Source organism: Pseudophryne corroboree, chromosome 1 (assembly GCF_028390025.1).
Source record: "Pseudophryne corroboree isolate aPseCor3 chromosome 1, aPseCor3.hap2, whole genome shotgun sequence".
Classification (NCBI taxonomy): domain Eukaryota; kingdom Metazoa; phylum Chordata; class Amphibia; order Anura; family Myobatrachidae; genus Pseudophryne; species Pseudophryne corroboree.
Window position 1 is genome coordinate 1,170,061,689 of NC_086444.1, and position 14,131 is coordinate 1,170,075,819.

General features: G+C 45.4%; 1 protein-coding gene across 3 annotated transcripts in view; it reads right to left on the reverse strand.

Annotated features, from left to right (window-relative positions):
* The window catches only part of EIF2AK3 (eukaryotic translation initiation factor 2 alpha kinase 3), a 100,753-nt gene that overhangs the window by 46,930 nt on the left and 39,692 nt on the right, over positions 1 to 14,131 (reverse strand). For all 3 annotated transcript variants that reach the window (XM_063925126.1, XM_063925120.1, XM_063925121.1), the window contains exons 3-7: positions 6,751 to 6,945; positions 5,358 to 5,488; positions 3,122 to 3,356; positions 2,778 to 2,940; positions 395 to 535 (exon numbers count right to left, since the gene is read on the reverse strand). In XM_063925126.1, coding sequence (XP_063781196.1) covers positions 395 to 535; positions 2,778 to 2,940; positions 3,122 to 3,356; positions 5,358 to 5,488; positions 6,751 to 6,945 — 865 coding nt within the window. The remainder of the gene's footprint in view (positions 1 to 394; positions 536 to 2,777; positions 2,941 to 3,121; positions 3,357 to 5,357; positions 5,489 to 6,750; positions 6,946 to 14,131) is intronic.

Sequence of the window (14,131 nt, forward strand, 5' to 3'; positions counted from 1 at the left end):
TAAATATTACTGTGCAGCCATTTCTCTATTTAGCCAAACTGTATCAGGTGCAGAATAAATCACACAAACCTGAAAACGCACCGTTACATACTGTATAGAATACACATTAACAAAAAACAAAAAAACAAACAAACAAACAAACAAACACACACCTTTTAATAGACCAAAGAAACATAAAAAAACAAAAACAAAAAAGGGAAATAAATAAATAACTTTTGTTTGCCAAATAATGCAAGGAGCTTACAGCCACAAGGAATGCGTCTTTAACGAGGACGCCAACTGCAGCGTGTATTGGTTAAGAGTGGGCGTGGCTAAATGACCATCCCATCTGACATGCTTCTGCGCATAAACCACCAGTTTTGGATGCACACTATTAAATGAAGCAGGTGCTTACGAATTAAAGGCTTCCATTTGATCCTTGGCAGGGAAATGATGCCTTGGCCGTCCTTCATGGTGTCCAACGCAGTTGGATTAATTGGGAATTTTTCAGATGGTCGGACAGATGCTTGCAGATACAGCTGTCCCCGGAACATTCCTAACATGTAAATGGAATATAACAAGGCGTCACTCACAGAAACAGGCAACTGCTTGTGCCCAAAAGATGCTGAAGAAAACAGTGGAAGTGACTGGATAACAATGAATGGAGTGTATACTAAAGGTTATTAACATCATATTTAAAATAAATGGATTATTTTCTATATTGTGATAACAGCGAGTGATACAGTCAGTGACATAGCCAATCAGATTTACACACACAGAAAGAGCACAGAGACATCCATTTCTACGCAACAGAGATCCAGCCCCCATGGCGGCATGTTGCATCTTCTCCGCCCCCCCCCATTCTAATTCAACTGCAGAGGGGCGGGGCTACATGAGATCTTTGTCTCATTAGAACCTGCTGCATCGGCTTAGATTTGAGCCATGAACACAGCCTACCGCAGGCATTCCCAACCACGGTCCTCGAGGCACACTAACCGTGCAGGTTTTAGTGATATCCAGGCTTGAACACAGGTGACTAAATTAGTAGCTCAGTTATTTTGATTTAACCATCTGCGCTGCAGCCTGGATATCACTAATGCTGCTTTCACATCTCAAAACCTGCTTTTGAAACGGTACTTTAAACGGTTCTTAAAATGGGTCTGAGCAGTTAAACCCCCTTCACATCGCATGTTGTAACCAGTATATTACCATTTCATTACCGTTTTGGTACCTTTCACACTGAACCCGTTTCACCCATACAAAACAGTGGTTGTCATTTTAAATGTTTATTTCCTGCTTCTGCCTGGTGACATCACACATGGAGACAGCCTATCACCTTCTGGGGCTTGCAAATACCGTTTCAGACCCTTTCACCCTGCACAATTAAACGGGTCTGAAACGGGTAGGACCCTGCTTTTTTACCGTTTCAAAATACCGGTATTTCGTAAACGGTAAATTGAAGGTGACCCTTTCACATCGCAGCTCGAACCGTTTAGGAGGCCAGTAAAAATGGCAAATTACCGTGTACAAGCTGCGGTGTGAAAGGGGTATTATACCTGCACTGTTGGTGTGCCTTGAGGACCGTGGTTGGGAATGCCTGGCCTACCGTATGTAACCATTTAAACCCAGATAAATGACTGTATTCCTACCTCACTGATATCACTGGACCCTACTCCAATAAATAACAGACTTTAAAATTGCTGTTTGCATGGAGATTGTGTTTCACCACTCTTTAAAAAATAAATATGTCTTCTTACACGAGATGAGTGACAGAAGAGCATTATAACCATATCTCCATGAACGAGTGGATCAGGTGTGCATTCAGTCAGCACCTGATCATCAGTGCGGAGAAGACATTCAGTTTAACGTCAGGACACACATGAGATTATATTTAAAACTACTCTTATTATATTAAGTCTAAAAAGAAAAATTGGGCATAGCGGGTTAAATATACCACGACTAATTTTTTAGATTTAGGATTATAGGATGTCCACCCAAAATGTATTTTTCCAATCAGAGGCTCTTTAATAAATTGTGAAACACTGTTCGGGTTAAGAAAACAGAAATAGGAAGAACTTTAAAAAAAAGGACAGTCATATTACGGCCTGCAGACACGTTCCCCATCTATCAGTGTGTAGCGTAGACTGCGCTCACTATTAAGACTACTTCATGACATATTATACAGTACAGGTGACAGTATCCTGCTATATACACTCAAGGCTGACACATATACTAATGTTTACATGCTGAGGTCCCTCTTTCCCCAAACGGGTGGGGTGTGGTATGTTAGAAAGAATAGACTTAGGTCAACAGTGTCTAGGTCGACCACTATTGGTCGACAGTAAGTAGGTCGACATGGTTTCTAGGTCGGCAGGGACGCTAGGTCGACATGTACTAGGTCGACATGAGTTTAAAAAAAAAAAAATGGTGTCGTCTTCTTCGTAGAGTGACGTAGAACCCCAATTAGTGCACCGTGTCCTGTCACATGGCTCGCCATGCTTCGGGCAAGGTGCCTCGCTGCGCTCGGCACAGGTTACCGTTCCCAATTGTAGTCCACGTGGATGGTAAAGTATGAAAAAGTTCAAAATTTAAAAATAAAATAAAAAACAATTTGAAAAAAAAACTCATGTTGACCTAGTACATGTGTTAACCTAGAGTCCCTGTGAACCTAGAAACCATGTCGACCAACTTACTGTCGACCAATAGTGGTCGACCTAGAGACCGGATCCCCCCCAAACACATAATGTATGATTCATGGGGACCCATACAGTCAGTCAGATATCTTGTATCCCACATACCCAGGTAGAAACTGGACTCCGTAGCTCCTCTTGCAGCCTCCACAATGTCCTCATCATCCTCCAAGATCTCATCATTTGACGAGTAACTCGTGTCATCAAAGAGACTGATAGGAATGACTTTCCCATCTCTGACTAACCAGGCGGAGGCTATCGGGGTGCAGAACTAGGAGGAAGCAGAACAATGGTGAAACATAATACACAACATGTAAAGATACACGGATTGGGGAATAAAAACACAAAGTACGGGGTAATGACAGCCGTCTACTGTAACACAACATCACAACATACAGCTCCAGTTACAGAGGTAAGTGCACATCCTACATACAGTCACAGACCCTTCATACCTGGTGTTCCCACTCCAGGTGACCAAGCTGCCTGTTAAAGGCCATGACTTTCCAGTCTGCCACAGAGACCTTAATGAACATGTCCTTCGTCCCGGCTTCCTGCTCGTCAATGTCAGAAATTATTTTAGACTCATCCGTGCTAGCGCTGGATTCAATGTGACCTTCAATGAAACCCACGCGTGGCTCAACGTCTGGGATGTAGCGCAGCTCAAAGTGCCCAACGCTGAAGTTCCACCTGAGGAACAAGAGACGTCACACAAGTTCACATATTCCGTAGCACAAAAAGCATTACAGGGGTGAGGAGAGAGAATAGGATGGTTTATAAATCCATTAGAACGCAGGTTTGTTTGTTTTTTTTAAAAGAAAGTATTATCAAGCACCCAACCTACTAACCCACAATGTCTACCCACAGCTCTGTTTGGATAAGTGCGCCTCAAACTGAGTAATGACACGTTACTGCCGGCCACTTTTCATAGCATTGATTGGCTGACCGCACGGGAACCAACACTCTTAGCCAAGAAGCACTTCCCTATTTATTCAGTAAACTGGTATTATGTGCTAGCACTGTTACTAGTGCACATTGCTCGTCCATGAGGGCCGGGATTTTTCGTTTTATTTTACTGAAGACGCTTGGATGGAAAACGGAAGAGGTTTGGAGAGTACAAGTTTTCTTTCAATAAAGGAAATCCCCATTCAGCGTGCAATTCGGTATTTAATTATTTTCTTGATGGACGCACTACAGGTGCCAGTGGGCCGTTAATGTTCAGGCATGTTGGCAATTGTTGTTCCACAAGTGCCGGGGAAGGCCTGCTGGTACCTGCAGTGCAACTGTAACGAACAATTATTTTTTATTCATCCCTTTCTTTTCTTTTAAACCTACAGTAATGAAGCCTGCCCAGATCATACTCATTATTTATTAATATTACCAGTTATATGTATAGCGCACACATATTCCGCAGAACTTTACAGAGACTATTTGTCCATTCACCTCAGTCCCTGCCCCAGTGGAGCTTCCAATCTATATTCCTACCACATGTGTACACACACACACACACACACACACATTAGGGTTAATTTTGTTGGGAGCAATTGACCTACCAGTATATTTTTGGATTGTGGGAGGAAACCGGAGTACCCAGAGGAAACCCACGCAAGTATGGGGAGACTATACAAACTCCACACAGTTAGGGCCATGGTGGGAATCCAAACCATGACCTCAGTGCTGTGAGGCAGTAATGCCCATTTGTGCAGTGATTCTATACGGGGGGGGGGGGGGGGGGGGGTTCCCTCTGGTTTTGAACTTCTAAGCAGTTGGTTTTGAAGTGAAGGCTCAAAGACGACAGCAGAGTTTTTGACACTGAAAGCCGACGGTTTGTAATTATTGTTTAGACACAAACAGAGATAACAGTCAATATAGGTCGGGTTTGGCTTAGTAAATTTACCCCTTGATGAGGTGGTACCAAGGATTTATTACTATCAAACATAAGAAAGCCCAAATATATGGGGAAGACTACAGGATTCAAGCAGAGACAAAAACGGGTGACAATGTACTGTAATTCCCTCACATCTCCTGGTGGGTGCAGTATGGCTGACCGGCGGTCAGGAGACCGCTGTTCAGCATACCGACGCTGGGATCCTGGCAGGGAGGGGCGAGTGCAGCAAGACCCTTGCGGGCTCGGTGGCGACCACGGGTTCTATTCCCACTCTATGGGTGTCGTGGACACCCATGAGTGGAAATAGTCCCTGTTGGTCGGCATGCCGACCATTGGGATAGTGAGGGGGCGGGATGTTGGTGGAGGTCATGTGACAGGCGTTCTCATGAATACCACCCCTGCAGGTCATAAACAGAGAGTTGGGGCTGGGAGACTGCCACATGACTGCATCCATAAACAGATATAGGCATGTTCTTCACTAACTGCACTTACACGCACAGAATCAGATAAAGATGCAGATTAAGTCCAGGACATGACCTTTGACTGCCTCATAATGGAAGGGTATTTAACTGGCATCAGGGGAGAAGACAAGAGGTTGGATTTTACCACCTACACTTACCAGACCAGCTTGAGACATTATATTAGTGGATGTTCTAACTAATAATGCGGAATAAATTAATGATTATTGTTTATAAACTCAAAAAAATAAACAAAATTAACAGCGAGAAACAATAATTGCAACGCCCTCCCCACCCCAAAAAAAATAAATCAATCAATAACTTATGTCAGAGAGCGTTTCTTACTTCTCGCTGCCACTGCGAGGACCCACAGCGCGCACAGTTTTCTGTTTTCGGTGCAACAGGAGAACATCATCCTGCTCACCCTCCTCTTCATTCCAGCGACGGCAACCCATAGCTGAGCAAACGTACTTTACCTAGAGGCGCGGGCACACAGCATGGTTACATATACTGTTTATCAGCTAATGGTTTTACATTAGTAAACTATACAACCTAGAGTTGCACTTTATTTGAAAACACAAACAAAATATATCCCGACAGTCAGCTCTGGTTCCCCCACACAAGGAAACCCCACAGTTATGCTAGTTAGGGAAAAGAAACAACTTAAAATGTTAAAAAAAAAAAAAAAAAAATGTATGTAAACAAAAATAAATGGTAAATTCTTTAACATTAAACAAAGCCAAATGCAGGCTGCTATTATAAACACCAATACACTGTTTCTCATGCAGTACTTGTAGTAAAGAATATACTTCAGCGTACAATAAATGGAATGACAGCTACAGCAGCCATAAAACCTGTGTGAGCGGGGTAAGTAAGATCACGCCATGATCCACTGGTAGTCTGATTTAATGGGTGTAGTATGGTATGCCGGCGGCCGGGCTCCCGGCAGCCAGCATACCGACCGCCGGCATACCGACAGCGTGGCGAGCGCAAATGAGCCCCTTGCGGGCTCGCTGCGGGTACGGTGGCGCGTATTTATTCTCCCTCCAGGGTAGTCGTGAACCCCCAAGAGGGAGGAAAAGTGTCAGTATGCCCGCTGTCGGGATTCCGGCGCCGGTATTCTGTGCGCCGGGATTCCGGCGCCGGTATACTGTGCGCCGGGATACAGACAGCCGGCAAACTGAAGACCACCCGATTTAATGACCTAGCAGTTTACATTCAACTAAGTATGCATACACATTGACCCAATATTGCAGCCCTGGTACAGGAGTGATTTTCAAAAACCACATATAAAATCTTAGTATACACGTTGCTAGGCAACAAATCACATAACTACAGGAAAGTGTTTATAGGCTTCTTAACCACTTAACTTACTATTTTTCCCTTCAAAACTGTTAATAACATTGTTTTTTAAAATGTACTTTATTTAATAAAGTTTAAAAAGTATTTTTTTAAATATTTAAACATTATATTATGCACATCTGCAGAATGGATCTCCTCATCAAAAACGGAGGGACAGGGTGGGACGGCGCAGTTGCATGAAATCTGACCATGCCAGTTAAGTGGTTAATAATTCTGAAGCACTGTTAGAGTTAAGAAAACAGAAATAGGAATAACTTTAAGCCACTTTTATACTTCAGTTCATTGAAAAAAAGGATTTCTGGTACTCTGAGACCAGGAGAAGGACTTGCTCCGAGAGAATCTGCCCAGGAATCTTGTTCGGCCTGCGTAAGCTCACCTTGCCAGTGGTGGCGCCGAGACCATAGGTTGTAAGGGACTTTCCCCCAACTAATACAACATCATCGCCAAATTTATACGAGGACTCCAGGAGAGACTCCACTGTAAAAGGCACAGCCTCCATGCTTTCTCTGTCCCGATCCCACTGAAAGAGATCTCCGTCCAAAGAGGGAATGATCATTTTATTGCCAAACACCTAAAGAGAGAAAGGAAAGGCGTTATATATACTGTGTTCTGGAATCAATCTTACAATCTACTCTCTTACACCACAACTTCCGCAAGCTGGCAAGTCTAGAGCCAGCCATACATGGCCTCAGTAGCCTAGCGAAAGGCTCAGTGGCTCACATTGTCACAGACCACCAGGCAGCCGGATCTCTTCCAAGTTTCTGCATAAAAAACAACCGGCTAATGATCCAAATTGTCTAGCCTGGGAGGGGGGGGGGGGGGGGAGGCTACCTGTGGAACTACACATCTCCGCATGCATTGCCACAGTTTTAGCAGAAGCAAACAGCAAAACTGAAGCAGGGCATGTTGGGATGTGTAGTTGCACAGCAGCCGGAGTACCAATGTTGCCTACCCTTGGTCTAGCCCAGGGATGGGGAACCTTCGGCCCTCCAGCTGTTGTTGAACTACACATCCCAGCATGCCCTGCAACAGTTTTAGCATGGCCAAATAGCAAAACTGTAGCAAGGCATGCTGGTATGTGTAGTTCAACAACAGCTGGAGGGCCGAAGGTTCCCCATCCCTGGTCTAGCCAATATTACAGCATGTGGCCAATTAGTGAGGAAAGCTTCCAGTGATAACAGTAAGTGATCAATGGGGATTTCTTCCAAGACTTTCGGATGCCTTTAAAACACATCTAAAAAGACTTCCTCAAGGACAGAATGTAAAGGAGGAATGAATAACTTCTTCATTTTCTTGTTTTGGAGGCCAAACTGGTCTTAATAAATCTGCATCATTATCGTTTATGCTGATAAAGGGTCAGGTTGGTTAGCAAAAAAAAAAAAAAAAAAAAGCACGCTAATGGCCAAAACCATACTGCACTGCAGGTGGGGCAGATGTAACATGTGCAGAGAGAGTTAGATTTGGTTGTGTGTGTTCAACCTGATATTTAAATTGCAGTGTAAAAATAAAGCAGCCAGTACTGTATTTACCCCGCACAGAAACAATCTATACTACCCAAATCTATCTCTCTGCACATGTTACATCTGCAGTGCAGTATGGTTTTGCCCATTAGTGTGCTTTTTTTGGTTTGCGAACAAACCTGAATAACCCCCAGAGCCCATAAAGTTAGAGAAAGAAGCTCAGCACTGGGGATCTGTAAAGCATTACTTTGCACACGTGCATTGTATAAAAAGTAAAAAGCACGCACACACACAAGCCACAATTGTTCCTGACCTGCAGATTCATTCTATTAACCCTTTAGGCTGCAAGCAGGGATATTTTATTTGTCTCAGCCAGGGAAGCAGTGTAATGAGATGTACATAATTTATCACACTCCTTCACAGCAAAGAAAGGAAAAAGTCCGCAGACGTGACCTACTAAACCAAAACCCAAGACAAAACGGTTGTTGTTACAAGGGTTCCCAGTAAGAGTGTTGGTTATTCGTTAGTACAATATTGTATCTTCTCCTCTTCAGGGAGCTACAACATTCATTATAGGCCACACTGGCTGTTAAACAACTCTGGGAGACAACAGTTATAGTTCATTAAAAAGTAAAAAGAATTAAGAAAAATACTAATTATTTCCAATTATTTGGTGTCCGATGAACACTACAGAAAGAGAGAGCAGCGAGCTACATAGGTCATTCATTAAAGAAATAATTTAGAGTAAGAATTCTACCCAGATGCCCCCACACAGTAATTACATGTATGAATATTTATGAATGGGACCGCTGAGGCAGCGTGATGCTTGGTGCAGAGAAGCAGGGGGGGTGGGGGGGGGGGGGGTGAAGGACACAAGGAGGGAAGGAGGGGGGGGGGGGGGGCGGGAGAGACGCTGCAGGTGAAGGATGACATCAGCCCCTCTGTATCAGCATTACCTCACCTCCTAATCTGTGAGTCACACAATGTGGGTCATGCAGCAGATTACCAGCTCCGAGACAGGAGAGTAAACACACATCACTGCCGCCTCAGGGTCACACCACCATACAGCCATAATTAAGCTGCTCGACAGGCAGGGATATAGAGATGAGGCATGTTCCCATCAATAGAAAGACAACAAGGCTTGAGGGGATAGATATTGCTAATCCATGAATCGGGTGACTAGTGTGAACCAATGCAATCTCCGATCCACACGTGCTCAGAATGTGGAGTGACTTCCCATAGGGGTAGCCAATCCGGTCCTCGGGGATCCATAGCAGTTCACGATTTCCAGACTAACTCAGTGGCGGAACTTGTGAGTAGTGGGCCCAGGTGCAAACATTTAAACTTGGGCTCCCTCCTCCACCCCAACCCAAGTTCACAATAATAAAGAAGGAGATAAAGGCGCATAAGATACATAGACAACCTCTGCTAAAGTGATCTGTTCGCTGCTCCCAAAAATCAGGGTATTAGCGACCGTGTGGGCCCAAAAGATAGAAGAGAAGAGTAGGGAGCGCAAACAGAAAAATTGTAGTATTTAAAAACTAAAAATGTATTGTATTAAAAATGTAATAAAGAAATGACCTATAAAATAGAATTAATACAGACTGAATTACTAATGCATTTGTATAAGCACATCTACCATTTGCAATAAACAAGTGAACAAGAACAATGTTTAATACTGAACAGTAAATAGGATCCTCGAGGTAGATATCAATTATGAAAAAGACCATATGGTATAAAAGGGTGTGGTTCATCAAATCGACAGTGTCTAGGTCGACAATGTTTAGGTCGACCACTATAGGTCAACAGTCACTAGGTCGACATGGATGGAATGTCGACAGGGTTTCTAGGTCGACATGTGCTAGGTCGACAGGTCTAAAGGTCGACATGAGGATTTTTCTTTTTTTGGTGTTGTTTTCTTCGTAGAGTGACCGGGATCCCAAATTAGTGCACCGCGTCCCCTCGCATGGCTCGCTTCGCTCGCCATGCTTCGGGCATGGTGCCTTCGCTCCGCTTGGCACACTTTACCATTCCAATCGTAGTCCACGTGGATCGTTAAGTATGAAAAAATTCAAAAAAATAAGATTTTACTTACCGATAAATCTATTTCTCGTAGTCCGTAGTGGATGCTGGGACTCCGTAAGGACCATGGGGAATAGCGGCTCCGCAGGAGACAGGGCACAAAATAAAAGCTTAAGGATCAGGTGGTGTGCACTGGCTCCTCCCCCCATGACCCTCCTCCAAGCCTCAGTTAGGATACTGTGCCCGGACGAGCGTACATAATAAGGAAGGATATTGAATCCCGGGTAAGACTCATACCAGCCACACCAATCACACCGTACAACTTGTGATCTGAACCCAGTTAACAGTATGATAAACGCAAAGGAGCCTCTGAAAAGATGGCTCACAACAATAATAACCCGAATCTTTGTAACAATAACTATATACAAGTATTGCAGACAATCCGCACTAGGGATGGGCGCCCAGCATCCACTACGGACTACGAGAAATAGATTTATCGGTAAGTAAAATCTTATTTTCTCTGACGTCCTAGTGGATGCTGGGACTCCGTAAGGACCATGGGGATTATACCAAAGCTCCCAAACGGGCGGGAGAGTGCGGATGACTCTGCAGCACCGAATGAGAGAACTCCAGGTCCTCCTCAGCCAGGGTATCAAATTTGTAGAATTTAGCAAACGTGTTTGCCCCTGACCAAGTAGCTGCTCGGCAAAGTTGTAAAGCCGAGACCCCTCGGGCAGCCGCCCAAGATGAGCCCACTTTCCTTGTGGAATGGGCTTTTACTGATTTTGGCTGTGGCAATCCTGCCACAGAATGTGCAAGCTGAATTGTACTACAAATCCAACGAGCAATCGTCTGCTTAGAAGCAGGAGCACCCAGCTTGTTGGGTGCATACAGGATAAACAGCGAGTCAGATTTTCTGACTCCAGCCGTCCTGGAAACATATATTTTCAAGGCCCTGACAACGTCAAGCAACTTAGAGTCCTCTAAGTCCCTGGTAGCCGCAGGTACCACAATAGGTTGGTTCATGTGAAATGCAGAAACCACCTTAGGTAGAAATTGAGGACGAGTCCTCAATTCCGCCCTGTCAGAATGAAAAATTAAGTAAGGGCTTTTATATGATAAAGCCGCCAATTCTGACACACGCCTGGCTGAAGCCAAGGCTAACAGCATCGACACCTTCCATGTGAGATATTTTAAGTCCACAGTGGAAAGTGGTTCAAACCAATGTGACTTTAGAAAACTCAACACCACATTGAGATCCCAAGGTGCCACTGGAGGCACAAAAGGAGGCTGTATGTGCAGCACCCCTTTTACAAATGTCTGAACTTCAGGTACTGAAGCCAGTTCTTTCTGGAAGAAAATCGACAGGGCCGAAATTTGAACCTTAATGGACCCTAATTTTAGGCCCATAGACAGTCCTGTTTGCAGGAAATGAAGGAAACGACCCAGTTGAAATTCCTCTGTAGGGGCCTTCTTGGCCTCACACCACGCAACATATTTACGCCAAATGCGGTGATAATGTTTTGCGGTTACGTCCTTCCTGGCTTTGACCAGAGTAGGGATGACTTCTTCTGGAATGCCTTTTTCCCTCAGGATCCGGCGTTCAACCGCCATGCCGTCAAACGCAGCCGCGGTAAGTCCTGGAACAGACAAGGCCCCTGCAGTAGCAGGTCCTTTCTTAGAGGTAGAGGCCACGGTTCGTCCGTGAGCATCTCTTGAAGTTCCGGGTACCAAGTCCGTCTTGGCCAATCCGGAACCACGAGTATAGTTCTTACTCCTCTCCTTCTTATGATTCTCAGTACTTTTGGTATGAGAGGCAGAGGAGGGAACACATACACTGACTGGTACACCCACGGCGTTACCAGAGCGTCCACTGCTATTGCCTGAGGGTCCCTTGACCTGGCGCAATATCTGTCCAGTTTTTTGTTTAGACGTGACGCCATCATGTCCACCTTTGGTTTTTCCCAACGGTTTACAATCAGGTGGAAGACTTCTGGGTGAAGTCCCCACTCTCCCGGGTGAAGGTCGTGTCTGCTGAGGAAGTCTGCTTCCCAGTTGTCCACTCCCGGAATGAATACTGCTGACAGTGCTATCACATGATTTTCCGCCCAGCGAAGAATCCTTGCAGCTTCTGCCATTGCCCTCCTGCTTCTCGTGCCGCCCTGTCTGTTTACGTGGGCGACTGACGTGATGTTGTCCGATTGGATCAACACCGCCTGACCCTGAAGCAGAGGTTTTGCTTGACTTAGGGCATTGTAAATGGCCCTTAGTTCCAGAATGTTTATATGAAGAGACGTTTCCAAGCTTGACCACAGGCCCTGGAAATTCCTTCCCTGTGTGACTGCTCCCCAGCCTCTCAGGCTGGCATCCGTGGTTACCAGGATCCAATCCTGAATGCCAAATCTGCGGCCCTCTAGTAGATGAGCACTCTGCAGCCACCACAGGAGAGACACCCTTGTCCTTGGCGACAGGGTTATCCGCTGATGCATCTGCAGATGCGATCCGGACCATTTGTCCAGTAGATCCCACTGAAATGTTCTTGCATGGAATCTTCCGAATGGAATCGCTTCGTAAGAAGCCACCATTTTCCCCAGGACCCTCGTGCACTGATGCACTGAGACCTGTCCTGGTTTTAGGAGGTTCCTGACTAGCTCGGATAACTCCCTGGCCTTCTCCTCCGGGAGAAACACCTTCTTCTGGACTGTGTCCAGAATCATTCCTAGGAACAGTAGACGTGTCGTTGGAATCAGCTGCGATTTTGGAATATTTAGAATCCACCCGTGCTGACGTAACACTACCTGAGATAGTGCTACTCCGACTTCTAACTGTTCCCTGGATCTTGCCCTTATCAGGAGATCGTCCAAGTAAGGGATAATTAAAATGCCTTTTCTTCGTAGAAGAATCATTTCGGCCATTACCTTGGTAAAGACCCGAGGTGCCGTGGACAATCCAAACGGCAGCGTCTGAAACTGATAATGACAGTTTTGTACTACAAACCTGAGGTACCCTTGGTGAGAAGGGTATATCGGGACGTGGAGATAAGCATCTTTGATGTCCAGAGACACCATATAGTCCCCTTCTTCCAGGTTTGCTATCACTGCTCTGAGTGACTCCATCTTGAATTTGAACCTTTTTATGTAAGTGTTCAAGGATTTCAGATTTAAAATTGGTCTCACCGAGCCGTCCGGCTTCGGTACCACAAACAGCGTGGAATAATACCCCTTTCCTTGTTGCAGGAGGGGTACCTTGATTATCACCTGCTGGGAATACAGCTTGTGAATGGCTTCCAAAACTGCCTCCCTGTCGGAGGGAGACTTTGGTAAAGCAGACTTCAGGAAACGACGAGGGGGAAACGCCTCGAATTCCAGTTTGTACCCCTGCGATACTACCTGTAGAATCCAGGGATCCACTTGCGAGTGAGCCCACTGCGCGTTGAAATTCTTGAGACGGGCCCCCACCATATCCGAGTCTGCTTGTAAAGCCCCAGCGTCATGCTGAAGACTTGGCAGAAGCAGGGGAGGGCTTCTGCTCCTGTGAAGCGGCTGCATGGTGCAGTCTTTTTCCTCTTCCTCTGCCCCGGGGCAGAAAAGAATGGCCTTTTGCTCGCTTGTACTTATGGGAACGAAAGGACTGAGTTTGAAAAGACGGTGTCTTTTTCTGCTGATGTGGAGTGACCTGGGGTAAAAAGGTGGATTTTCCAGCCGTTGCCGTGGCCACCAGGTCCGATAGACCAGCCCCAAATAACTCCTCCCCTTTATACGGCAATACTTCCATGTGCCGTTTGGAATCCGCATCCCCTGACCACTGTCGCGTCCATAACGCTCTTCTGGCAGAGATGGACATAGCACTTACTCTTGATGCCAGGGTGCAAATATCCCTCTGTGCATCACGCATATATAGTAATGCATCCTTTAAATGTTCTATAGTTAACAAAATATTGTCCCTATCCAGGGTATCAATATTCTCGGTCAGGGAATCCGACCATGCGACTCCAGCACTGCACATCCAGGCTGAGGCGATTGCTGGTCGCAGTATAACACCAGTATGTGTGTATATACTTTTTAGGATATTTTCCAGCCTTCTATCAGCTGGTTCTTTGAGGGTAGCCGTATCAGGAGACGGTAACGCTACTTGTTTTGATAAACGTGTGAGCGCCTTATCTACCCTAGGGGGTGTTTCCCAACGCGCCCTAACCTCTGGCGGGAAAGGATATAATGCTAATAATTTTTTAGAAATTAGCTGTTTTTTATCGGGGGAAACCCACGCTTTTTCACA